Source organism: Pavona decussata, unplaced genomic scaffold (genome assembly GCF_977016875.1).
Source record: "Pavona decussata unplaced genomic scaffold, jaPavDecu1.1 SCAFFOLD_114, whole genome shotgun sequence".
Taxonomy (NCBI): domain Eukaryota; kingdom Metazoa; phylum Cnidaria; class Anthozoa; order Scleractinia; family Agariciidae; genus Pavona; species Pavona decussata.
Window position 1 is genome coordinate 2960374 of NW_028145528.1, and position 26701 is coordinate 2987074.

Sequence of the window (26701 nt, forward strand, 5' to 3'; positions counted from 1 at the left end):
AGAATTTGAATAAAAAAATACCATATACATATTCAGGAAAGTTTTTTTTTCTGTCTTTTTGTCTTCAACAACAATATTGTCTTCTGTCTTCTCAGTCAGATATGTAATCTGCCCCAGGTCATGAGGTTTTCTGAAAGCAATTTCTAGTATGATCTCCAATAATGAAATGCAGTAGATAAATAGGAAATATAAATAGCTGTGAAAAGCGCGTGAGTCACATACAGCTGTTTTGACAAAAGTTGTCCAAAAAAAGTGTAAACGCGTACGCGACAATGCCGAAAGGTAGTCTGGGAATAGCCGATAAATTTCAATAAAAGCTCAGAATCCACAATGCCTTGACCGTACAGCGAAGACTTGAGATGTCGAGCAATATGGATTCTGAGCTTTTATTGAAATTTATTGGGTATTTTCTAGACTAACTTTCGGCATTGTCGCTTACGCTTTTACGCTTTTTTGGACAACCTTTGTCGAAACAGCTGTATGTATCTGCTCCTCCCATGACGTATTCAGAAAGACATTTCCGGTACGATGTCGAGTAACGTAAAGCAATATTTCAATTGCAAAGGGAGGACAGGGAGGATAGCTTTAAAAATCTGCTAAGCGTACAATGGAAATAAATCAGACACAGCATCACGCGTAAATGCCAGTATCGGCATCTTATTTGACACCGAGATAAGCGAATGACTGAAAATTGTGGTCTTCGGATCACTTGTCTTTTGCCCAATGATGCGTACATGCATCTAACTAATACATTTCAGGACATAAACAAGATATGTTTTCTCGATGAGCCATGCAGGCAAACATTACAAGCAATCACTACATTGGAAGAATCATTCGTGTGAACAAAACTGAATTATCTTTTTATCATGAGTTAATTGAACAGTTGCAATAGAAAAGTCTCAAGATGACAAACAGATTCAAATTTGTGTCAATGCAAATGACGTGTTTTCTGGTCACGCCGGATTCTTTTCTGAAATGCATTTACTGATAACAAACAAGAGTTAAGTTCCATTTGGGTACTAAAATTACAGAAATCACGATCGATATTAGAACCGGTGAAAGGTGTTATGGGCACGCTTGAGTTACCGAAAGATCGGTATCAAGAATTGAAACAAACCTGAAATGTGGCAATACTGATCACAGATCAGGGAAGAACGGAGTGAAAAACCCACATCTGCCTTGATAAACTCTGAAAAATAAAATTCATTTGAAATTATCGCATATTTTTTGTACCGCCATGACTGAGGTTCGCTTAAGTCTTTGACTTGCTTTGCGAGGTACCATGAGAAATATTTCTTTTGCGCGTGTTCGTGATCAGAAGCGACGCCACTCACGCGAGCGTCGCCTGAAATCTTCTAGTACGCTTCTGTTTTTTTATTCCTTCAGCACTTAAGGGTTGATACATAAATATTATCACTGATCAGGGATTGGAAAAAGAATAGTATGATTTGTGACCAAGGAAATAGTATCTAAAGTCGAAATAAAGTCGATTAACGAGGCATACCTGTGGTGAAGCTGTTTCTTCAAGCGAACCAGGAAGACACTCGTGCGACTGAATCTCAGCCTTCTTTCTGCACAATTTAGGAACGGTTTTGGTCGCTATTTTAACCACAGATTAATTTGAGTTGTTGATCTTGCCAAATAGAAAATTGCGACCACTGAAATGAAAATCAACCTGAGATGATCTTCAAAGTAACGAGATTTCTAAGAAAGACGGGAAAATTGAAACTCAAATTTTTGTTTGCGTGGTAACCAGACTTATGAAGGGACAAAGGTTGCTTTGTTGGATGACAAACAGTCTGGGATACTCATTGGGATGGGCAGGGGAAGAGCGTGAGGGGAGGGGTGGGAGGACAGAACTGAGAAGTGAAAGGGAAGTAAGCAGATGAAGTTCGTTTCCAGTTTTGTCTATTTGTGGATTTTACCTTGTTGTAAATGTTTTTCGTGCTCATGGAGGTCAGTCTTCTGACCAAAGAGTTTCTAGTATTTTAAAGCGAGTTGAAAAAGTGGACGCATAAATTCAATCTAATTTATGACTCAAATTTCTGCAAGGCTGATCGGACTGCGTAGAAAACTTAACACGACAGCGACATGATAGAGACCAAACTGAGAATCAACAGAATGCGGCAACCGTGGACAGCTGTTTCGAGCTGGTTGGCTCTTGTCAACACGGTGTAGCACAGCAAAAAGTAGAACACTAACGCGAGTCAAGTGGTCTACCAACTGCACGTCTTTTTAGATCCGATATGCTGTACTTTTTAACATGGTTTGGCCATGTACCTGTGAAGGAAAGTTTTGCTTTTCCCATTTAACTTCTTGCGACAGGGACATGATATTTCACTTTTTTTGTTCATTGTTCGTAGTCACGCGCTGTGACGTGACGGATGTCTGAATTTGGGCCCATCCGAAATCGGCTACCACGTGCATTTGGTAGTTTAACTAAACATCTTTTAAACGTGTTTAAGCCTTGGTGTGAATGCAGCATTAGCTACCAAGAACATTCTTCTACCCTATCACAAAATAACTTTTTAACAGGAGCGATAATCGGGCTTTTGCTTTTTAAGCGACAGATACCGTAAATCAAATAAGGGACCGGGGCGCTTATATCTCAAATTTAGCAGACTGCAACAGGCACTTGGAGAGTCTTTGCACACGAAAGTAGGACGCTTCTCTATTTTTTTAATCGTTCCCAGGAAGTAATATCAATTGCGCGTAAACAATGTACGGAACAGATCTCTAATATCTTTGATGTAATCAAGATTGGACATGGGAGGTTGTCAAGGTTTTTGAGTAACGGACCTAGAGATTTCTAGCCATTCATGTGTTAAAAAAAAAAAGAAAAAAAATTACAGTTAGGTTCGCAAAACCAGCCCTTTTGCTTATTAGTTTTTGTCTAACTATTTTCTTTTATTTATAAACTGAATCGTAGAAAGCCACGTGGCCGTTCGATAGTTAGAGCGCGCATAAGTTAATTGCTACAATTTGCTTTGATGACGTTTTTTTTTACTTCGTTTTGCGACGCGCACTTATTCAGTCGTGCCGATTTCACGTTGGAAAAAGTTATTCATGTTAGCATGAAAATGCGTTTGATACTGATTCCTGATTGGCAATTATAATCCTACCGTTGTTGGAAACCTCCTCAACAACGCTAACAATGAAGGTAAGGCTTCCTTTTAAAATTCGTCTAAACTTACGAATCCTTGGGATTTTTTCGTGTGGCGTTAGTGGCAGGAACAGGTTAGGTGACGTGCTAAAAGCCGTTGGTTAACCAATTACGACATATTTTTTCAAAGGGCTATCTACTTCTGATTCCTTATATCTGCAGCCGTTAAAGTTTTCGTTAAAATCTATAAGTATTCTCTTTAAAACTTCCCTTGTTTGAAGAATTTTCTTTTGTTTGGGTTTCGTTGCCATGGTTTCTCTTCTTTCTGACGTAAGTGATGTTTTCGCGCGCTATACTCGGCTTATTTGATTTGATTTGATTTGATTTGATTTTGTTACGGAGAAAAATGTTGTCAAGGACTGGAAACGATTTTTACAAAACCAAAGAAAACATGTGAGGGATATAATAAATCTTAAACGGTACGACTCTGAAAACTCTAAAAACGTATTGTCATCCCGGAAATTTATAGCTCACTCACGAGATTTGTCCTCTCGCGCGGTTACCGTTCGTTACGTGTCGTAGCGCGCACAAACTGTGAACCGACGAAGGCCGAAGATTTTCGGCCGAAACGTTTTCCTTAGTTTTTGATAAACGTTTTTGCAAGTCAGAGTCGTACATATTTAAAATTTGCAGTTTCAGTATTTTTCATGTGAGGGATATAATTTAGCTATTTTTTTTCTTGTATTTATCACCAGTATCCCGCTCTAAATTAATTTGATTTACAAACGTTATCAAATTCAACTGTGAGTCTCGGATTAATTTTATTAGCCTGTATGTCCGTTTAAAGACAGTGCTAGCGTCATTGCCCTACAACATTTTTCTGGTTTTTGTCTTCCAAGCCTAATCCAAGCTTACCTTTCTTGATTTTTATAGGTACAGAAGAAGAATTGTTTGTCCGTCGATTCACTGTCGATGTCCAAGAAGACTTCAGGCACACGGGGGCAATTATAGATGCCCACCTTATGTCTATTGACAACCTTGTTTCCGTGTCGGTTGACACAAAGAACAAGATTAATCCTTGTAAGTATGAGCTGGTGATCAGATTAATCCTTAGCCATGATTGATATGATCGCTATCACATACTTACAAGGAAAACCTGACTGGAATGAAGTTAGTTTTGAATTTCGAGTCCTAGGAACAACATCTGAAGACGCGAATTACTTCCAGCCCTCGACAGAAAACAGCAGAGTAAATGCGTATCATAATAAGAAGGTTTGAAGGCTGACTGGCAGTTTGCTCTCATGATACAAAGTCTATGCAAGTCAAATTGGCTCACTGCTATCAGTGACTTTAACCACAGTTCCAATGTCCATTCATTTGCCAGTAATAACTTAGCCAGTATGGCAACTAAAAATATTTTGTCTTCTCTTCAGTTATTAGTTTGTGACTAAAAACCGCATGTCCAGTTTAAAGCTGATTTATGACAATTTTTTTTATTGCCATTCCATTTCTCTTTCTTTTCTTTACTGGAATCAGCGTGTCTGTAATGGGTTTAAGCCTAAATATTACGGTTAGTAGATAAATACAAATCTGACAAAATAGAAAGTACGTTTTATCAAGATAAATTGCTTAAAATTCTTTTCAATTGTTATAGAGTTTTACGTTATATTTCCTGGCCAGCTATAGGCCATTGAAAATTTAGTCTTAGGATCCGTTTTTTTTTTGTTCCCATGTCGGCAATTTTAAAACAAACAAAAAAAAAATAAAAGGTAAATCGATAGTGAAAGAGAACCCTCAGTTTGTGGAGGATACACAAAAGTTCACGAGTTAAAGAAAACTTGCGTCATTATCCTACAAATATTTTTTCTGTCCTTTGTCGTCCGCGCCTAATCCAAGCTTACCTTTCCTCAGAAAAAGAATTGCTTGTCCGTCGAGTCACTGTCCATGTTCAAGAAGACTTCAGGCACACGGGTGCAGTTTCTGATGTCCACCTTATGTATATTGACAACCTTGTTTCCGTGTCGGTAGACAAAGAACAAGATTAATCCTGGTAAGTGTGTGCTGGTGATCAGATTAATCCTTGGCCATGATTGATGTGATCGCTACCACATACTTACAAGGAAAACCTGACTGGAATGAAGTAAGTTTTTCATTTCGAATCCTAGGAACAACATGTATAGACGCGAATTACTCCCAGCACTCGACTGTAAACAGCAGAGTAACTGCGTATTGTAATAAGAGGGTTTGAAGCCTGACTGGCAGTTTGCGCACATGATGCAAAGTCTATACAAGTTAGATTGGCTCACTGCTATCATTGACTTTAACCACAGTTCCAATGTTCATTGATTTGCCAGTAACAACTTAGCCAGTATGTCAACTAAAAAGATTTTGTCTCCTCTTTTATTACTAATTTATACGCCTTCAAAAGGCTTTTCTTTTTTTTTTTCGCGGCGTACCTGTAAACTAGTTTTTTTTTTTGCCTAGCTTACTGACCACATTAAACAGATTGATTGATTGATTGATTGATTGATTGATTGATTGATTGATTGATTGATTGATTGATTGATTGATTGATTGATTGATTGTTTGTGAATAGCCGCATGTCCAGTTTGGAGCTGATTTATACGGAAGACATGAAAGACAGACTCGCTGACTTGTCTTGAGGATCATACTACTCATCTGATGAACCTGATTCACAGTAACACTAATCCTTTGCTTCAGAAGTTTCAAAATGTTGCTGCAGAGAACAACGAATTCCCTGCAACTCAAATCGGAAACAAAACTGCGGACGAAAAGGAAAACGAATCGAGTAAACGTCACTAGTCCTTCGTGATTTTCATGAGACATTACATTGAAGATGAATCACATGATCTTCCAGCATTTGGTAATGTCAATCAGAATGGTTTATATCCAAAAGTGTTGCAGGCGGAAAATAACGACAAAGTGTAACCTGGTAATCTAAATACCAACCATGTGGAAAAAGAAGATGATGAGATTTATGCTGGGTTGGAATCAACTCCAGAGTTTGCTAATATAGAGTTCTGCGGTATGTTCCTCGTAAAACTCTTGTTGTTGAGGAAAATACCCCGAAGCTGAAAGATGAGTCTTCAAATTCCAATCTCAGACTTCTGTAGTGGTCCGGTGACACGGAAGTCTGAGATTGAAATTTGATAACTTCTGGACGCAACAAACACAGTTAAAATATTGCCATCCTCTGTAATTACATCGTACTCTTCAGCAGGGTAGCCATTAAAATGAATCATCTGAGTCTACAGAAAAATACAATATAAATACATATTTACCATTGTTTCACATTGTCCATGTCTACAAAAAAATATGCCAGGTAAATAAATTAACACTTGCAACCTGGGCCCAGTTGTTTGAAGCCCGATCAAGCTAATCATGGATTAACGTGAACTTTAATTCGAGTTTAATAACTAATCAATAAACATCCTTCCAATGAGTTTTGTCCTTCAGTCTGGATTTAGACTTTACTTTTAGCTTGAAGTTAGGCTTTGAAATCACTTTTAAAGAGCGAGATGAAAAGCTCGATTAACTTTTAATCGTAGATTAGCGTTAATTGGCTTTCGAACAACCCGACCTTGCTGAAGAGAGCTTAAGTACCCGGCTCTCCAGAATACATAGATACTAGTAGGCCTAAGAAAAAATCTGGGCATTTTACCCAGGTACAGGCATAACCACCAAGGCTAGTACTCGGGCACCGTTCCTGGGTACAGGCACTGGTCTGAACAGGATTGTCGGTTCCCATACTAATAAGTTCCTCGTGTCTCCACACAACACCACTGTCAACAAAATGTAAACAAAACGGAAGGCGCCTAACCGACAAACAAGAACAAGATTTCTTCTTGGGCACCAAGCAGTCTGAACAACATCTATTGCAGTGTCTGGGCACAAGGAACTGGCACAGGCACCTAGTGTAAACAGGGCCTATAAAGCCAATAATGACTGTTTTGTTTAAGAATATACTGTACAGATGAGATACACGTTTCGTCAAGGTTCATGGCTTTAATGTTTTAGTACTTTCTCTAAGTAGTACGGATCCTCTTTCAATAAAAAAAGTAAGCTAGTCCCTTTCTGCGCTTTTGCAAGTTCTGAAGTCGTTCTTTATAGAGATTGCTTTGCAAGACGCAGCGCACCCTAAATCAAATCACGTGATGTTTAAGAACTTTTAGTCAATAGAGTAGATTTCAAACAAGGTAAACACAAATTATACCGCTTAAGGAAAACTCAATGATGCATCGAAGATTGAAAGCAGTTCATATATGCCCTAGTACACTACTCGCTACTACGATCGTTATTACGTCAGGAATATATAAGCTTCCTGGTGGTATACAAAGTCAACATTTGATGGCCGCCATTTGAAAACAGAAACAAGAGTCAAACTGAAGCTTACCACGTTCATGTTCTCTTCTGGAAGGGGAGCATCTTTGGCTGAAATACCACTCCATAAGGATATAGCTAGTAAACAAACAACTGCCCTCTCAAATGTTTCCATCGCGGCTCAGATTAAACAGAAAATAGAAGAAAACGAGGACAACAGCGGCAACGGCACGAGAATATAGACTAACTCGACCCAGGACCTTCCACTTGAAAGCATTTGTGGCGTTTTCGATTTCACCAAAATTTCTCAATCGATTGGCAGCAATCCGGGCTCCAATCTTCCTCTTCGTTGCTGTTTCCTAACAAAGTGTTATTCCAATGGCCAAATAATCGTTGTTTGTTGTGATCGGCATAGGCGTACCGGGAGCGTGTTAGGGACACGTCCAATATACCCGGGGAGTCAATCGATAAAAATCGATATCGACTTATCAATCGATCAATCGATAAAATTCGGTAAATCTGATTTGCTTAATATCGATTGTATCGATGAAATCGGCAGAAATCGATGACGCACTCGTTTCGTTTATCGATTTATTTTGGTTTTTACCGATGTCATCGATTTCATCGATTTTCACCGGAGGATTTTTTTGTGTCAGTGACAACATTTGGAGAAGAAATGACAACTGACTTCATGCAAACAGTACGATTATTGACGAACGATTTTGAAATATTATGAGCGTTCATCACTTTCCGTTGATGGCTGATTACGGCCAGGTTAGTACGCTCCAGATTTTCCCCTATTTTTGTGATTTTGAAAAATAGACAGGCCAGACTCGACGACTACGTGGTGTGGTGTTGTGAAAAGTGGCCTCTTGTTATAGCAGGAGTACCTAACTACCCTTTTAGAGAAAATTAATCGTATGTTGCACTTAACACTAGCTGAGTGTCTCTACGTCAATCTTGGTTACAATTTAAAGTTCCTGGAAAAAATACCCGCTCTTCACTGCCAACGAGCAAGACTTTTACATGTAAAGGGGAAGTATGATGGGGTTTTTTTTACCTCTTTTGTTAAAAATAGTAAAATAGCTACAAAATAATTCTAGAACAACGGAAGGAAAGAAATCAACTCAATTCTTGAAAGGAACAACTCGTGATCTGTTCTAGCGCATTTTGGAGACAAAAATGCGAGAACCTGAAAAACGTTAGCCTAACGTTTTACCTACTCTGTCTCTGGCCAGAGGCACTAGTCGACAGCTTTATTGCACTGGGGTGATAATTTATGACAAAACTAGACAATTGTTTTTTTTGGTTTTGTTGACAAGCAAACATTTTTGGGTTTTGAAATGACATCAAACTCGCGTGATACTTCCTCTTTAAGAAATGAAAATCCCAGTCAGCTGTAAGTGTGATGTCTATCAACAAGCCAGCGAGCAAGTCAGCTTGTAGGTACACAGTATCCTCCTGAGACTTAATTTGTTTATACAGTCGAGCCTCCCTTTGCGACCACCTCTCGTAAGTGACCACCTCTCATTAGCGACGTACCACCTTTCCAAAATACTAAAAGTTTTCAAGTCAAATCACTATCATGATGGAACCTCTCGTTGGCGACCACCTCTTGCAAGCGGCCACCCGCTCGTAAGCGACCACTTTTAGAGATAATTGTTTAACATTATCGATTGTTTTTAACCTCCCGTAGGCGGCCACTTAACACACAATCTGCTGTATCTCTTACGGGTGGAAATTGAAAAATGTGTCGCTGTAACATATTGCCCACATCATTACAGTGGACGCCGTAAACCTCACAGTGAGAGCTACCGATATAGCTTAGCATTGAAACAATTAATAAAACACAAATGCACCATACTTCACACTGAAATAAACTTTAATCAGATTGAATCCCTTGTAGGAAAAAACTCTCTAATCTTTTATCTTTCTTATCCTTTTGCGTATGTTCCGTTCCCTAACAAATTTAGACAGCGTCACCTGGAGTAATAAAAGAGTCAAGTTTTTTCTCAGTCGCTGTATTAAGTAATTTGTGAGATACAAACAATAATCACCATAGACCCTCAGATTTTTTGCTTAAAATAACTTTGGACCAGTCTAAATTTACTTGTAGCAAAGAAAAGTTATTACTATGGGTTTCGATAAGCACTGACAATAGGGTTAGGTCTACGCAATTACCATATGTAAATAACCCGAAATTTAGACCCCCTGTGGTCTGACCTCTGGTAAGCGACCACCTCCCGTAAGCGACCACATATCCTTCCCATATCTTTGTCAGCAAACATGGCAACAAGGCTCGTCAGGACCGAATCGGGCAAGTTATTTTCTTAGAGGAGAAATAATGTCGGGCCTAAAATGGAGCCCTGAGGTACTCCGTAGCTGACAGTCAGTGGATCAGAGGTTTAATCCAGCACTGTTAAACGTTGCTAGCGACCCATCAGGTAAGAGCTAAACCACTACAAGAGGCTGCCTCCAAATCCGAACTCGTGCAACCCCTTTGCAGCAGGTAGCCATGGTTCACCCTATCAAAGGCCTTAGACATATCCATATAGATCATGTCCACTTGTTATCCGTCGTCTAATACGGAGCCCACGTGGTCCAAAACTTCCAAAAGGTAGGAGGTTTCATGATTTCCCTGTAATGAATCCATGTTGAAAATTTCTTACCACCTCGTACAGCCTATCTTTGAAGTGCTAAATACTCATCGCACAAAGACTTTGTATACCAGTGATGGTAATTCTTTGTGTTAACTCGGCCTCGCCCTTTTTAAAAACAGGAACAAAGTTAGCTTCCTTCCAGTTCTGCGGGAATGAACCAGTATTTCAGATCAGATGAGATCAGATCCTGTTGCTTTCGTGACATTAAGGGTTTCGAGCATGGATTGGACTTTGCTAACCGTGAGCGCGTTGGCAGGTCAGTCCAGATGAAGGGAGAGGGGGGGGGGGGGGGGTGTCATGGCGAAAACTGATGCGAAGTAGGACTGAGTCAAATAAATTGGCGATTTCCCGAGGATTTTCAGCTGAAGATCTTAACGGCGTACGATCACCTGGGTCAGTGCACTGGCTGATATTGGCATCAAGACTCGATCAGGAATTTTTGGATGCGGTTTGGAATTCAGCTTTAATATCGACAGAAAACGCTTTGGGTTTGCAGGCACGTAGGAGGGGGGATTCGAGGGGTTCGAACGAACCCCCTTTGACGATCAATAATGGCGGAAGAAAAACTTTTACATAAAGGTTCTGTGGTCGAAATACATCAACCAAAGAGAAATAGAGATATAAACCCGTTCTTTAGGCCTTATATCTTATCTTCAGTAAAAATAAAAATTGTTAAGAACCCTTGGAGATTAATTTTAATGACGTTTTATTTTTGCGGTAAAACCGCCTCCGCCCGAAAAAGCCATAGAAAAGCATGCTTTGCGATACGTTTTGTTCTCTGAATGCGATTCACTTCAAACTTAATAGTTCAAGCCTTGTTGAGTTTCACGCGTAATTACGTACAAGTTCGCCTGAGAACATTCACTTGTGAATGTGAACGTTCCATAAGCGCAATGTGGAGGTTGAACAACTACATGAGGTGTACCATGAGAGAGAGTAGGTTGTCCGCCCTGGCTCTAATGCATATCAAAAATGATATGCCTGTCAGTCTTCACGAGATAATTATTTGTTCGAAGGCTTACACCCGAAAATGATGCAGTTTACCAGCTTGGTGTATCACTATCAGCAGATCGAATAGCTATCAGAACTTGACAGGGCGCGGAATGTACATTGAACTTTCTTGTTTAAGTGGAACAATTATGCCGTTGAAATGATGTATATAGCTTAAAAAGCTGCTGTGAAACAAAGTTGTGGTTTGCCTAAAATGGGTCTCAAAATGCAGGAAATGAGGTTTCTGGGAACCTAGATTTTCAAAAATTTCCGGGGGACCATGCCCCCGGCCCCCCTAGTAAGAGCGCCTCCGGCGCTCAGCAAGATTTGGGGCTCAACGAACACCCCTTTCGAAACCTTAGTTACGCGCCTGGTTTGTGTTGAGGTCGGACTCGACGAACCAGGAAACTTATCACTGCTGTTCCGCAGCACGCTCTTAACTCTTTTGTGCAAGTTTTTTTAACTTCTTCCTTTGATGCAGTGGCTTGAGTTTCAGCTTTTGTCTTCTAGATTACTTTTTCTTGATCAAATTAAGGGGCTGTCCACATGGAGGGAGGAATATCCTAACACTAGGAAGATCCCTGAGGGCGGATCGACCTAGCGACATATGTTTTCTGTATTCAGTTTACATGCAAAAAGTTGTACTTGGCCCTAGTGTTAGGATCTTTTTTAGAGATAGGACAGTAAACTACCTTCGCTCGGAAGATCCTAGTACTAGGGACAAAAAAGAACAAAAATGGCGGCAGCCGAGCGTTCAACTGCTAAAGGCAAACAATTTTTTCTCTTTGCCTTCAGACCCTCAAGGTCGTCTTTTGCATAATCGCAAAAAAAATCTCAGGGTTTTTGGTGGGGCTTTCATAAATGCGTTAAGGAGGCTTGCACCAGTTTTTTTGGACTTAAGGTGGAAGTTTTGAGATTACAATCTCGCATACAAGATAAACTTCGATCTCCTTCACACTACATCATCATTTTAACATTGTGATCAAAGTTAATTTTCTCATCGATTTCCAAGCAACAGCTATTACCATAGCAACGAAAGCGCATAGCCTCTCATTTTAAACATTGTCGATTATCTCGAAATATAGTCAAGCACTTTACGACGAAACTTTAGGGATTTTAACTACTCAATCAAGACAACTTGAAGCGAAATTAGAAAAAGATCTGTAAGAGCGTTTTCAAGTAACTAATGAATCAATTTTTATGTGGTGATTATGTTTATTCCCGCATTTTTCACCAATATCTATGGCAAAATAAAACTATGCCATGGATTTCCGCTTCATGGCCCACCAAAGCAATGCTGTCGAAATAGCCATAGCAAATGGACACAAAAACAACAGATTAAGATCCGATTAAGAACAAAGACGACGATAGTGGGCGAGATTTGACCGCCATCTGAAGTGCATTGACCGATTCTCCTTCCTTTTTCGAAAAAACATTCGTGCACATTTTGGGGATTGTAATAGTATAAGTAAATCATATGCATGCAGATTGGTCAAATATAACGACTGGTGTTATTAAGAAGAAAAAAAAAGAAAGGGTATAATGTTTAAATCCACGGTCCAAATTTGAGTCCATTCCATTCTGTATTTATGGTGAGGCGATCGGGGATCATTTGCGGTCCAATCTGGGGATCATTTCCGGTCCGGGGATCATTTGCGGGCCTGTACAGCCCTTTTAGGTACTCCTGTTATAGTTTTGCTCTCACGAGTATATCTCTTAAGGATTTACCTTTTTTGTATGAAATAAATGGAGGCTCTTTCAATATTTCCCGAAGTTATGGTTGGTTTTGAATTAAATGGCAATTGCTCATCAAGATGTTATGTTTTTAGCCGTTTAGGCAACTCCGAGTGGTACGTTGTGACCAAAGATAGAATTCTGTTTCGCACTTTCTCTTTTTTGTTGTAAAGAGGGTTCTGTTTCGTGAATTTAACCTCAGTGATAATTTTTTCAATGAGATTATGGTGATAGCCTCTAGCTCGAAAGGGCGTTTTGCAATAGAGGGCGTACATACTTTCACATATCATGTGATTGTTTCAATATACAGAAGGAGTAAAAATTTGCCAGTTTCGCAATATGTAAATTAAACATCTGGTATATTACAGATCGAAACCTCGCTGTTGATCATCGGCGAAGTGAACCTTTTCTGACCACTGGTGGTTCTCAGGAAGAAAAATATGTGTACTGAAAAGTCTCTGTAGGTTTAAAGTGTGTGCGGATGTCAAGGATTCTTGATTGTAGAGTCTGGCTCTCGCCTTTGAGTTGTGTCCAGAAAGTTTATTTCTTTTTTTGAGATTTCAGTCGTTAATTTAATTGTAAGGTGGTGCCTGTTTGCAAGGACAATCGAAAATCTTCTCTCCTTCTTATCAGCACTCCAAAGTGAGAACATGTCATCAGTATCTTTACGACACAAGCGGCTTTGTTTTTCTTTGGCTGATTATTTCCATCTCAACCGAAGCTAAGATATAACGATGTTTGCAAAGCGGCGGCCATTTTTTGCCCATTACCGTTCCGTGTATTTGAAGATAGTTTTTGCCGTTGAATTCAAATGAACTCTCTTGAAGGATGATCCTTAGAATTTCTCTGAGAGAGTGAGTAGAGATGGGGGTGTTATCCCTGTAGTAAGTCTGGTATGCTCTGCATGCCGCCGATTTCCTCTCCCTGCCATGCGGGATATTTGTGTATAGGCTTGTAACGTCAAGGGAGACTAGGAACGTTTCCTCTGGGAGGGTTGTCCTTCCTATGAAGTTTACAAAGTCAGGAGTGTCCTTAAGATAGGACTTTTGTGATTTAGCCAATGGCTGAAGTATGCTGTCAACGAATGCTGAAATTCGTTCGGTGGGTCCGTCATTTCCTGATTTGACTCAGCGCCAAAAATGGTGGATTCTTCACTTCAAAAGGGCAAGGGAATTTGTACACCTCTGTCTTCAAAATCACACGGCGATTTTCTATTGGAGTTGCCTGGCCACTCTTCTTTCTTAATGAAGTTTGGCGGGTTTTTCTTGATAACATTTCTGCACTAGCTTTCTGATGTTAGCTGGAGTGTGTACTTATCGGAAAGCGGAGGTTGCTGCGATTCTGTACAAGTTGTTTTCTGTAAATTCCTACTGAACGCGTAAATCTCAGGAAATCTTCAAGTCCTTTTGGAGTATCTAGTTTTCTTTGCCGCTTTTTTGAGAAGATCAAGCTCTTGGCACTATTTGAACAAGCCTATTAAATCAGTGTTACCTAATTTGCCAAAATAAGTTGTCCCAAACTACTCGCAAAAAAGGAAGACTCGAAAATCCAACCGATCTTCATAGGGAGAAACAAAACCCGCGGAATCGAAAGAAAGCCAGACGTACAGTATAGCCCCGCCTTGTCGAAGCTCCAAGGGAAAACGGCTATTTTCCCTGCCCTGGTAGTCGGACGCGAAAGGCTTTCCAGAATTGGGGAAGGAGAGATTTGAACTTAACCCGGGTGGGGTGGGAAATTTGAACTTTAAGTGTCAAGTCTTCTCCGGCTGAATACACGTGGTTCCTGATCCACAGACGAGTTCAAGGGGAAAATGACGCTTTTATGAAATATTGGCTCACCAAGGGATCACGAAAGAGGGTCTACACAAACTTTGCAGTGTTTCCGCCGATTTCTAAGGAGTGTATAGAAAATTTATTTGAATGTAAATGAACCAGTTTTGGGGGGAGGGTATTTGATCGCCAAATTCGGCGCTAGGGGCAGGACAGTTTGAACGGCTCTTTGGTCCCGTGGGGCAGGAATTTGAACAAGCCAATTTTCAAAGTTCAAATGTTCGTGGGAAAGATGTTGGAGTTTCAAATTGATCGGCGCAGTTCGGAGACTTTGAGTTAGCTGATAGTGTGTGGTCAAATTCTTAATCACATTTTGTTCGAGTTGGCAGGGTTCTATGGTCATTTTATTTCAAAAACCGTATATATTCAATAATAATCTTACACTTCACGGAGCCCGAGCAGGTTACTTCATTTTTCACAAACCATAAGCTATAAGTGTGGACTACAACTAATGAAAGGCTCCTTCTGTAACCACACATTTCTAGATATAAGAAAACAATAATAATAAAACAATTAAGCTTTAATTTACAAACGATGTATGGAATTTTTTTTTGCAAAATTAAGCTCAATCACTAATTGAGAAATAACTTATTGAAAAAAATCTCTTTTTGGAGTTCAAAAACTCTAAGAAATTCTAGCACAGCCAAAAATTTGGTGCAAAAATACCTTTAAATTAGCAGCGAACGTCCCTAAGAAATCAGAGTTTTGGGGACAATCCTGACATGCGCAGAACGTATACGCAGTAGCAAAGTAGGAACCGTCCTTAATAACTGGAACTTCTCGCTAATTCGAATAAGAAGCAGTTTTCCTTCTTTGATCCTTACTTAGCAGAAGTTTAAACTCTGATTACTGGAATAAAGTTACAATTCCTAGTAACTCGGCCTTTTAACTTTCTCTAACAAAAACTAGTTTCTCCCGATTTGATCCTTACTTTATGGTTATTTAACCTCTGAATTTTTTTTAACTCCCAAACAATTCTTCGTTTCCCCTGACGGTTCAAGTTTCCAAGAATCTACTTTTTCTCAAAAAACATAGTTGTCAACTCAGTAAAACGCGTAAAGTGAATTAATACAACAGCTTTTTTTTTTCTTTTTTTTTTCTTTGTTTTTCAAAGCGGTTACCGGGTTTGTACCCATAGCTATCACGTCTTTTTTCATTTTCTTTTCCAGAAAATCGACAAGGAATGTTAGTTAAAAAGGAATAAGTTAACTGATATACTAAAATCGGTTCTAAAATGGGTGCATTGCTATCTTGAATTCATTAAAATCAAACTCCTCTAATGGAAAACATGAATACAGTGTTTTCTTATGTCAGTAATATACAGCTGTCCAGTGGGTGACACAGCAACAGAACGCGGACTAACAAGACCAGTGTGTTTACCTTCTATTTTGCTAACAAGGTCGCCATCAAGCGTGAAAATCTGAAGTCTACTGTTATCAAGGTCGCACACCACCAGGTTTGAAAAACTGTCAACTGAGACGGCAGTAGGATAACGCAGCTGTCCGTCACCAAACCCGTGTGTACCGATACTGTGCAGAACCATTCCATCCTTGCTGAATACCTTCACATTACTTGTCGAGTGATAGCAGGCAACAAACATGTCCTGATGAGAAACGGCATAGCCCGGCGTCTCATGATCTGGATCACTGATGGTGAGTAACAGCTGTGTACCGTCCGGGGACAGGACCTTGACTGTATTGTCACCCCCGTCACACACCACCATGCGTCCATCACGTGCAATAGTCAAGTTCATTGGGTACTTCAGGTGTTTGTGTGTGATGTTTTTACCTACTTTGCCGCTTTCATTTAAACAAGAAATCTTATCAGAAGCAATGACTATTACGTTGCTAGATCTGGTGAATGCTACCGAAGTGGGTTCAAGTATTTTTTTACCACTCATAGTGTTCAAATGTTTTCCTTCTGAACTAAACAACTGCACCGTATTGTTAACATAATCAGGGACTGCAACGTTTCCTGTGTTATCATCTATTGCAATGCCACAGGGAAACTCAAACTGTCCTTGTGCTTTCCCGCGTGACCCAAACGAGAACAAGTGTCTGTAATGATGTGGAGACACATGGAGACTCCATGGATTACCAGTCAGCGGCTGACTGTTAACTTCAATTACCACGTCATGTTGTCCAACGCAATCTGGTGTGTAGGTGATGCTGTATTCACCATCTTTGCGGTGAGTGATGTTGTGATTTAGTTCCACTCCTGATGGTGTCTTTACTTTCACAGTAATATAATCATCGTCATCGTAACACTGCTTTTGATTGGAATCTTTTGTTGTTATCACAACCTCAGCTTCATTTCCGACATCTGCTTCTTTCAAGCCTTTTCCTTCTGCTACTGACTGCAAATGGTCCGTGTTACTAACAACTATTCGACCTGGAACAGCGCATCTCAGAGTCTGAACAAGCTCGTCATTGATCTCGTACCTGGCGTGCAATGCTGTGTGCACCGGCGTTTTAATATTCACTTTCTCTACGTTTAGAAGGCCTCGATACCTTTCGACGAGAGGCTGACGCACTTGAAGAATTTCAATGCTTTCGTTTCTTTGTAAAATGGCTTCACAATACTCCACAGATTTTTGTAACTTGCTTATGGAAGTCTGGAAGTGTTCCAGTTGTGTCGCGTGACCTCTTAACTCTGTTTCTTCCTGAAGATCTAAATTGGTCATCGTAGTTGTTTCATGCTTCTTTAAAAGCTGTATTAGTTCCTCAAGAGATGTTAATGCTTTGTTTCGAGCGGCGGCAATTTCCTCTCTGCTTCTCCTCGTCCTTTCTTTAGACCTTTCCACTTGTATCTGGAAATCAGCAACCTGTTTCTTCATTTCTTCTGCAATCTCCTCTATATTAACTTTGCATTCCTTGGCGGCTTGGTGGATATCTACTTTGGTGTGATGACTATGACGTGTCTGCCCACACTTGTCACAGATGCACACTTTACACTGTTCACAGAATGACGTAAGAAGTTCATTCTCGTGATGTTTCTCTCGGCACACCAAAGAGGTATCGAACAACATCTCTGCGTTGAATATTTTACCTTAAGCAGATCGAGTATAAAAAGGGTAAGTAAAATCATATTAGTACTTAAGAAGGTTGTTACGGCTAAAATGAGAATTGGTATTTGCTTTTTTTTTCACTTGAAAAATGAGATTTCGTGCATTGAGAGTGGAAGTTGATCATTAAATTTGGACACTGGAAATGCTATCCAAAGCAAAATCTGGGCTGGAAGCTGGGATTTGAGCAAACTTCAGGCACGGAGGTGACATTGAAATACTCAAACGCTAGGTAAATACTAAAAGGGCAGAGCGATTAAATGTTCTAGTTGACTTTAATCTTAAACTTTTTAAGTTAACGACCGGAATTAAGTTAAAACGTTCTTGGTTGTGGTGTGTGTTTGGGGCGAGGTTTTGTTAAATATTATTCACATCATTGGAGAGTATACAATGCAGGTTATAATAATGAGATTACTTGAGTTTTTCCAAAAAAAATTCCCAAAATAGAAGCAATAAAAAATAACTGTATTACGAGGCAACACTTGACGTTGCAAGGCAGAGAAAACAATGGATCTCGCAGCTTTATTAAAAAAAAGAAAATGTGTATTGTTCTTCCCCTGCCAATAGTAGCGCAACGTAATTTTCTGCACAGCGAAAATTTGCATAGAGGGAAGTCACTCGGGCAATTGTCCGCAACTTGTGTCTCAAAGGAGTTGCGTTGCAAGTTGCAAGGAAAATTGCCTGGTTTAATCTTATTAATAATTTTCTTAATGGGACGTATCAATTTTAGCTTTACACCTTTTGATTCGGGTGAATAAGCAGGAAAAATTAAGGAGGGTGGGAGGTCGGATGAGGAGCAGTTGGTCCCCCTTCTATGTTGTATTTTTTCATTGCAGTTAAAAAGCGAATCTATAGTTTTAAATGGAAAAGACGCATTTATTCCTAAACACTGCTAACCTTCAAGATACTCTTAAAAACATACAAGTGGCAAAAAGTAAAAGATTGTGTTTTTTACCATTTCATTTTGTTGAATGCGATGGGTTTCTTTCTGGAATTTGCTGGTACGAAAAGCTTTGATCATGTACTAGTGGGAATTTATTTATTTATTTATTTATTTATTTATTTATTTATTTTTTAATTGGTGTAAAGGTTCCAGAGCTCTTGGCCACTCAAGTTGGATTTTCATCGTTTTCCAGAACACATGTTTGAAAATTTTCCCGCCGTAGAAAATGATGTTAAATGTAATAGATTGTTGTCCCGTAATTTACATTATGCTGTGCGGTTCTGGCAAGGCACGATACTTTTGAGCCCAGTCATGCTAGAAAATAGTAGGATCACAGAAGCGCCCCCACTTAAATCATCTCACCTTAGATCCTTGATACGCAACAATGAAATATGGTTTATATAAATAAATTAACTGGGGTTTACATGGAAACGTAACACAACTCACCTTCATCACTTGTTTCAGTCCTTGAAGTCACAGCGGCTTCTACCAAGTCATCGATCTTTTTTGTGAGTTTTTTGATGTCGCTGTCCATTTCGTTCAACTTGTCCTTTATGTTGTCTTCGTCGTTTTTCCATTGACGAAGAAGTTCTTTGTAATGTTCCTCCACTCCAGGGTCCATGCAGTCTGTTTCAAGATTGTCAACAGCTGCTTTATAGGCAACTCCTCCCAGCCGTACCAGAGTGTCCCGGATCTCACTCCAATATTTGTTGAACGTTGTATCGTCAACAGAAGCACGTTCAGCGTGAGCATAAACAGTGTTTCTGTAGTACTTCACACGGGCGATGTCTGCCTCAAGACTTATATCTGTTGAGGGAGGAAGGGCGTCCCAGCCTGATGCAGGAGCAGCTAGACCACATATGTTTCGAAACAGAACCATTAACAGAGTGATGTCAAAAGAAGCTGATGAAACGGAAGAAGGGACAGCAGGGAAGAGTTTGCCCCACTGAGTTGGGTTGATTATCTTCCGTGCTCTCAGTGACTGCAACATGGGTTTATTTCCCGCCAAGACAGCTTGTAGATTTGCTGGTGAGTGGATGCCATTGAATTTGTCTCTCAATGCCAGGGTACCAACGTCCACCAACAAACGACACAACCGGGCATAATTGGTCGTCTCCTTGGTGGATGCCGCTGCTGTTGCCATGGAGACCAATTAGTAAAGCTTTCTTGCCAACCTAAGAAAACAAATTTAAGTTTAATTTCGGCGGGTAAAATCTTTAACAACAGTGGTCACAGTGGGTTATCTAACATGCAGTACTTTCTTGTGACACAGTGCATTGTGTTACAGTGGCTGTTCTAAGTGAAAAACCAAACCTGCCTGTCGCCTCTTTTATTTGATACAAAATGAGGCCAGAGAGCCAAAGTTGTTAAACTTCTGACACCTTTCTGGTTCAGCCACTGTCCTACCTCGTCGTGTTTTGATCCAGAGCCCATTCGATAAGAAGTCTTGTATGTACAATTGTGTTGTACAGGGTCATGGAACTTTTAACTCCTTGAAGGAAATACTAAAGGGTGATCACTCAATGGATAGCTAAGGAACAGTGCTTTCCTAGAAACTGCTTTTCATGATGAACAAGATATTTCAATTACTGGAGTCGGAGGATACCCTGAAGTATGATGATCGCGATGGTCAAGGTGGTTCTAGGTTTTGAGTGCGTGGTTGTATTTCATCTTTTGAGTCCGCTGTTTGTATTTCATTTGAGATCGGAGAGTGTCATGTTTTTATTTAAATCTAACAAAGATCTCACTTTTAAGAATTAATAAGGTCAAGTACTATTCCTTTTCCTTCCACTTAAACTGTCTAGTATTAGCTAATTCATACTTAAAAGGTACGGAAATTAAGATTGCGTATATCTCAACACCTATAAGCATGAATAAGCTGATACTAGGCGGTTAAGTGGAAGGAAAAGGAATAGTATTTGACCCAGTTTATTCTAAATAGTGAGATCTTTTTTAGAATTTGAATAAAAACATACCATATAGATATTCAGGAAAGCTTTTGTCTGTTTGTCTTTTTCTCTTCAACCATAATATTGTCTTCTGTCTTCATAGTCAGATATGTAATCTGCTCCAGGTCATGAGGTTTTCTGAAAACAATTTCTAGTATGATCTCCAATAATGAAATGCCGTAAATAGGAAATATAAATAGCCTTGAAAAGCGCGTGAGTCAGATATGTATCCGCTCCTGTCATGACGTTTTCAGAAAGAAATTTCCGGTATGATCTCGAGTACCGTAACGCAATATTTCAATTCCAAAGGGAGGATAGCTTTAAAAATCTGCGAAGGGTACAATAAAAATAAATCAGCATCACGCGTAATGCTAGTATAGCCATCTTATTTGACACCAAGATAAGCCAATGACTGAAAATTGTGGTCTTCGGATCACTTGTCTCTTGCCCAATGATGCGTACATGCATCTAACTAATACATTTCAGGACATAAACAAAATATGTTTTCTCGATCAGCCATTCAGGCAAACATCACAAGCAATCACATTGGAAGATTCATTCGTGTGAACAAAACTGAATCCTCTTTTTATCAGAAGTTAATTGAACAGTTGCAATAGAAAAGTCTCAAGGTGACAAACAGATTCAAATTTGTGTCTGAATGCAAATGACGTGTTTTCTGGTCACGCCGGATTCTTTTCTGAAATGCATTTAATGATAACAAACAAGAGTTAAGTTCCGTTCATGGCTACTAAAATCGAGAAATCACGATCGATCTTAGAACCGATCAAAGGTGTTATGGGCACGCTTGCGTTACTGAAGGTACAAGTTATGCATATCCAAGATCGGTATCAAGAATTGAAACAAACCTGAAATGTCGCAATACTGATCACAGATCAGGGAGACGCCCCACAAGCTGAAGTCAGTAGACCGTGGATCGGAATGGAAACCAAAATGTGCCTTGATAAACCCTGAAAAATAAATAAAATTCATCTGAAATTATGGCGTATTATTTGTACCGCCATGACTGAGGTATGATTAAGTCTTTGATTTGCTTTGCGAGGTACCAATGAGCAATATTTCTTTTGCGTGTGTTCGTGATCAGAAGCGACGCCACTCACGCGAGCGTCGTCTGAAATCTTCCAGTACGCTTCTGTTCTTTTATTCCTTCAGCACTTAAGAGTTGAAAAATTATCACTGATCAGGGATTGGAAAAAGAATACCATGATTTGTGACCAAGGAAATAGTATCTCAAGTCAAAATAAAGTCGATTTAAGAGGCATACCTGTGGTGAAGCCGTTTCTTTAAGCGAACCAGGAAGACACTCGTGCGACTGAATCTCAGCTTTCTTTCCTTTTTCTGCACAATTTAGGAACGATTTTAGTCGCTGTTTTAACCGCAGATCAATGTGACTTGTTTATCTTGCCAAATAGAAAATTGCGACACTGAAATGAATATCAACCTGAAGTGATCTTCAAAGTTACGAGATTTCTGAGAAAGAAGGGAAACTTGAATGTTGTTTGCATGGTAACAGACTCGAAGGAACAAAGGTTGCTTTTGATGGATGTCAAACAGTCTGGGATACTAACTGGGATGGGCAGGGGAAGAGTGGAGGGGAGGGGTGGGAGGACAGAACTGAGAAGTGAAAGGGAAGTAAGCAGATGAAGTTCGTTTCCAGTTTTGTCTTATTTGTGGATTTTACCTTTTCGCAATGTTTTTTCGTACTCATGGAGATCAGCCTTCTGACCAAAGAGTTTATAGTATTTTAATGCGCGTTGAAAACTGGGATTTACGCACAAATTCAATCCGAATTTATGACTCAAATTTCTGCAAGGCTGATCGGACTGCGTAGAAAACTTAACACGACAGCGACATGATAGAAACTAAACCAAGAATCAACAGAATGCAGCACCCGTGGACAGCTGTTTTGAGCTTGTTGGCTCTCGTCCCAGCTCTCGTCAGCACGGCGTAGCACAGCAAAAGGTAGAACAACCAACGCGAGTCGAGTGGTCTACCAAATGCACGTCTTTTTAGATCCGATATGCTGTACTTTTTAACATGGTCTGGCCATGCACCTGTGAAGGAAAATTTTGCTTTTCTCCTTTAACTTAATATTTCAGTTCTTTTGTTCATTGCTCGTAGTCACGCGCTATGACATGGACGGATGTCTGAATTTGGGCCCATCCGAAGTCAGCTACTACGTGCATTTGGTAGACCACTCGACTCGCAATGGTGTTCTACTTTTTGCTGTGGTACGCCGAGAGCCAACCAGCTCGAAACAGCTGTCCACGGTTGCCGCATTCTGTTGATTCTCGGTTTGGTCTCTATCATGTCGCTGTCGTGTTAAGTTTTCTACGCAGTCCGATCAGCCTTGGAGAAATTTGAGTATTTTATATTTTGGCTGATTACATCTTTACAGATCCTGCGTACACTTGCAGCATTTTCGATGTGCGGTTCCTTGCTTATTGTTTGCTTTTAATCTAATTTATCACTTATTTCCTCCTGCAGCTATGTATTTAATCCCTTTTGAAATGTTACCATGTCTCATTTCATATTTTGCTTGAAAACCTTTAGGGTAAGGAAGTCTTCTAAATGACATGGCTCAGTTGTGGATTGCAATTTTGTCGCTGAGCATCCCGGGTGAGCATCGAACTCGTCCATTTCAACTGTAGAAATACAATCTCTCTGTATTTCAACGGCTGTTGAGAGCTATTAGCAAGATCACAGTGAATATCTCGAGCATGGATTCTCTGTTGGGACAAAAGAACATGGCTACAGTAAAGACGTTGTCTTTATGGGGAGGAGGTCGAAGCTCGTGGCGGTTCTTTTACCAAGCGAAAACCTGAAGCGACGATAAGTTATGATGTCACATATATTTGTTGACCTATCGTGATGCTTGAGAGCTCAGATCACCTGATAGCTCATGATAGCGTAGCTCCGCGCGCGCGTCCCGAGCCCTATATATAGCTAAGAAAATTTGGGAAACCCATGAATACAAAAAATTGGAGTTTAGTTATGACGTCACTTATGTCCATCCGTACGGACGTACGCAGTCCCACAAAATGCTAATGCGCCAGTGTTTGTTTGGTGGGAAGTTGCATGGCGAGATGCCTTTACAACGGAAATGCAAAAGAAAAAAAAATACAGAGTTAATTTATATGTATTTCTTGGATATGTTGACAAACGTGGAAAGAAAAGAAAGAGAGAGAAGAGAAAACAAAAAAGCGGAAATGATTAAGCAAAGTATTCTCCATTTAACGTTTATTTAGAGACTAGAATTATTACTATAGGACCAGAATTCATGAAGTTTTGAATTTCCAACATTTTTCCCCGGGCCGCTCTGACTTGCTCTTAATACACAAAAAATATTATTATGAGGTGTAATTCGACGGACGTTTACAAATCATTTCTGAACAAAAATGCTTTCTTCCAGACAATAATCGATAATTGTTGTTTATGTTACGTGTTTCGAGCTTTACACATATACTTTAAACGTTTCCATACCACCAATATTCGCAGAGAAATTATTATAGCAGAGTAGTTTGTTGAACTTTCTACCAAGTGTAATTAGTACAGTTTCATTAATGTGTCTCGTGTATTTTTTTGTTCTTTCACACGGCTCATGGGATGGAACTAGACTTGTGCGCCGAAAGAGTGACCGACGAGCTTGAGTGAACTCTTACGAAAACAAACTTTCAGAACGTCTAGATGGAAAAAGAAGGCCTTCGTGTCAGACTTTTCTTTCCCTTGAGGGCACCGTGAATGAATGAGGTCTGGGGTAAACTTTGGGCTGGAAATATTGGGATTTTTTAGCCCCCTTCCCCCCTTCATTACAGTTTACATTTTGTGCTGTAAGCCTGCTGTGACTTTAAACCGCCGGGCTTTTCGCTGATGGTGAAATCCACGGAACAAATCTCTAATATCTTTGATGTAATCAAGATTGGACATGGAAGGTTGTCAAGGTTATTGAGTAACGGACCCAGAGATTTCTAGCCATTCATGTGGTATAAAAAAAACGAGAAAAAAAATTAAAGTATTTCTGACAGTTAGGCTTGCAAAACCAGCCCTTTTGCTTTTTAGTTTTTGTCTAACTATTTTGCTTTATTTATAAACTGAATCGTAGAAAGCCAGATAAGCCGCCTCAACAAAAACGTGGACGTTCGATAGTTAAAGCGCGCATAAGTTGATTGCTACAATTTGCTTTGATGACGTTGTTTTCAGTTTTACTTCGTTTTGCGACGCGCACTTATTCAGTCGTGCCGCTTTCAAGATGGGAAAAGTTATTCATGTTAACATGAAAATGCGTTTGATACTGATTGGCAATTATAATCCTATCGTCGTTGGAAACCTCCTCAACAACGCTAGCAATGAAGGTAAGGCTTGCTTTTAAAATTCGTCTAAAATTACGAATCCTGGGATTTTTTCGTATGGCGTTAGTGGCAGGAACGTTAGGTGACGTGCTAAAAGTCGTTGGTTAACTAATTGCAACATATTTTTTCAAAGGACTATTTACTTCTGATTCCTTATATCTGCAACCGTTAAAAGTTTTCGTTAAAATCTATAAGTATTATTTTTAAGCCTTCCCTTTGCCGACTCCGGCGCTCAATTTGAAGTATTATCTTTTGTTTGGGTTTCGTGGCCATGGTTTCTCTTCTTTCTGACGTAAATGATGTTTTCGCACGCGCTTTACTCGGCTGATTTGTTGGAAACGTTACATTTCGTTTTGTTACGAGGAAAAATGTAGTCAAGGACTGGAAATGAATTTTAGGAAACCAAAAGAAACATGTGAGGGATATGATATAATCTTAAACGGTACGACTCTGAAAACTCGAAAAACGTATTTTCATCCTGGAAATTTATAGCTCACTCACGTTATTTGTTCTCTCGCGCGTTGATCGTTTTCAGTACGCGTCGTCAGTGTGGCACGCGCAAAGTGTGAACCGTTGGATAAGCGTTTGCTTATTTGTCATTTTTTAAACCCACGAAGGCCGAAGATTTTCTGCCGAAACGTTTTTCTTAGTTTTGTGACAAACGGTTTGTTTTTAACGTTTTTACAAGTCAGAGTCGTACACATTTAAGATCACTAGTTCTGACTGCAGTTTCAGTATTTTTCATATGAGGGATATAATTTAGCTTATCAATTTTTTGTATTTATCACCGCTATCCTGTTCTAAATTAATTTGATTTACAAACGTTATCAACTTCAGCTGTGAGCCTCGAATTAATTTTATTAGCCTGTATGTCCGTTTAAAAACAGTGCTAGCGTCATTACCCTAGAAATTTTTGTTTTCTGGCTTTTGTTGTCTGCGCCTAATCCAAGCTTACCTTTCTTTGTTTTTCAGTAGGTACAGAAGAAGAATTGTTTTTCCGTCGATTCGCTGTCCATGTTCAAGAAGACTTCAGGCACTCGGGTGCAACTATTGATGTCCGCCTTATGTCTATTGACAACCTTGTTTCCGTGTCGGTTGACACAAAGAACAAGATTAATCCTTGGAAGTGTGTGCTGGTGATCAGATTAATCCTTGGCTATGATTGATATGATCGCTACCACATACTTACAAGGAAAACCAGACTGGAATGAAGCAAGTTTTTAATTTCGAGGCCTGGGAACAATATCTGGAGACGCGAATTGCTTCCAGCACTCAACAGTAAACAGCAGACCAACTGCGTATCGTAATAAGAGGGTTTGAAGCTTGACTGGCATTTTGCGCACTTGATGCAAAGTCTATGCAAGTCAGATTGGCTCACTGCTATTAGTGACTTTAACCACAGTTCCAATGTTCGTTTGCCAGTAATAACTTAGCCAGTATGTCAACTAAAAAGATTTTGTCTCCCCTTTTACTGAGTTTGTGAATAACCGCATGTCCAGTTTGGAGCTGATCGGAAGACATGGAAGACAAACTGACTTGTCTTGAGAATCATACTACTCGTTATATGAACCTGATTCACAGTAACACCAATCCTTTGCTTCAGAAGTTTCAAAATGTTGCTGCAGAGAACAGCGAAATCCCTGCAAATCAAACCGGAAACAAAACTGCAGACGAAAAGGATAACAAACCAAGTAGACATCACAAGTCCTTCGTAGTTTTCA

The 26701-nt window shown here is 39.7% G+C and overlaps 2 protein-coding genes and 2 long non-coding RNA genes across 6 annotated transcripts; 2 read left to right on the forward strand and 2 right to left on the reverse strand.

Moving 5' to 3' along the window:
- The first annotated feature begins 3843 nt into the window (after window positions 1–3843).
- Window positions 3844–6404, forward strand: LOC146470217 (uncharacterized). Its single transcript, XR_014867073.1, has 2 exons — window positions 3844–3953; window positions 4937–6404. It is a non-coding gene; the product is annotated as an uncharacterized LOC146470217 (long non-coding RNA).
- Window positions 6211–7765, reverse strand: LOC146470218 (lipase member K-like). Its single transcript, XM_085122346.1, has 2 exons — window positions 7518–7765; window positions 6211–6372 (listed from the first exon to the last, which is right to left on the reverse strand). Exons 1-2 carry the CDS (start codon window positions 7617–7619, stop codon window positions 6211–6213), a joined length of 264 nt encoding a protein of 87 aa, XP_084978472.1. The 5' UTR covers window positions 7620–7765.
- A 7100-nt stretch (window positions 7766–14865) lies between these two features.
- Window positions 14866–22124, reverse strand: LOC146470219 (uncharacterized). 3 transcript variants are annotated; one of them, XM_085122260.1, is made up of 4 exons: window positions 21896–22124; window positions 21480–21581; window positions 19112–19839; window positions 14866–17705 (listed from the first exon to the last, which is right to left on the reverse strand). In XM_085122260.1, exons 3-4 carry the CDS (start codon window positions 19806–19808, stop codon window positions 15934–15936), a joined length of 2469 nt encoding a protein of 822 aa, XP_084978386.1. In that variant the 5' UTR covers window positions 19809–19839; window positions 21480–21581; window positions 21896–22124; the 3' UTR covers window positions 14866–15933. The 3 variants fall into 3 exon arrangements, with proteins under 3 accessions (XP_084978386.1, XP_084978387.1, XP_084978388.1); XM_085122261.1 differs by lacking the exon at window positions 21480–21581; XM_085122262.1 differs by lacking the exons at window positions 21480–21581; window positions 21896–22124 and having other exon boundaries at window positions 19112–20128.
- Window positions 22125–24846: 2722 nt separating this feature from the next.
- Window positions 24847–26442, forward strand: LOC146470220 (uncharacterized). The gene is made up of 2 exons (XR_014867068.1): window positions 24847–24983; window positions 25956–26442. It is a non-coding gene; the product is annotated as an uncharacterized LOC146470220 (long non-coding RNA).
- Window positions 26443–26701: the final 259 nt, after the last annotated feature.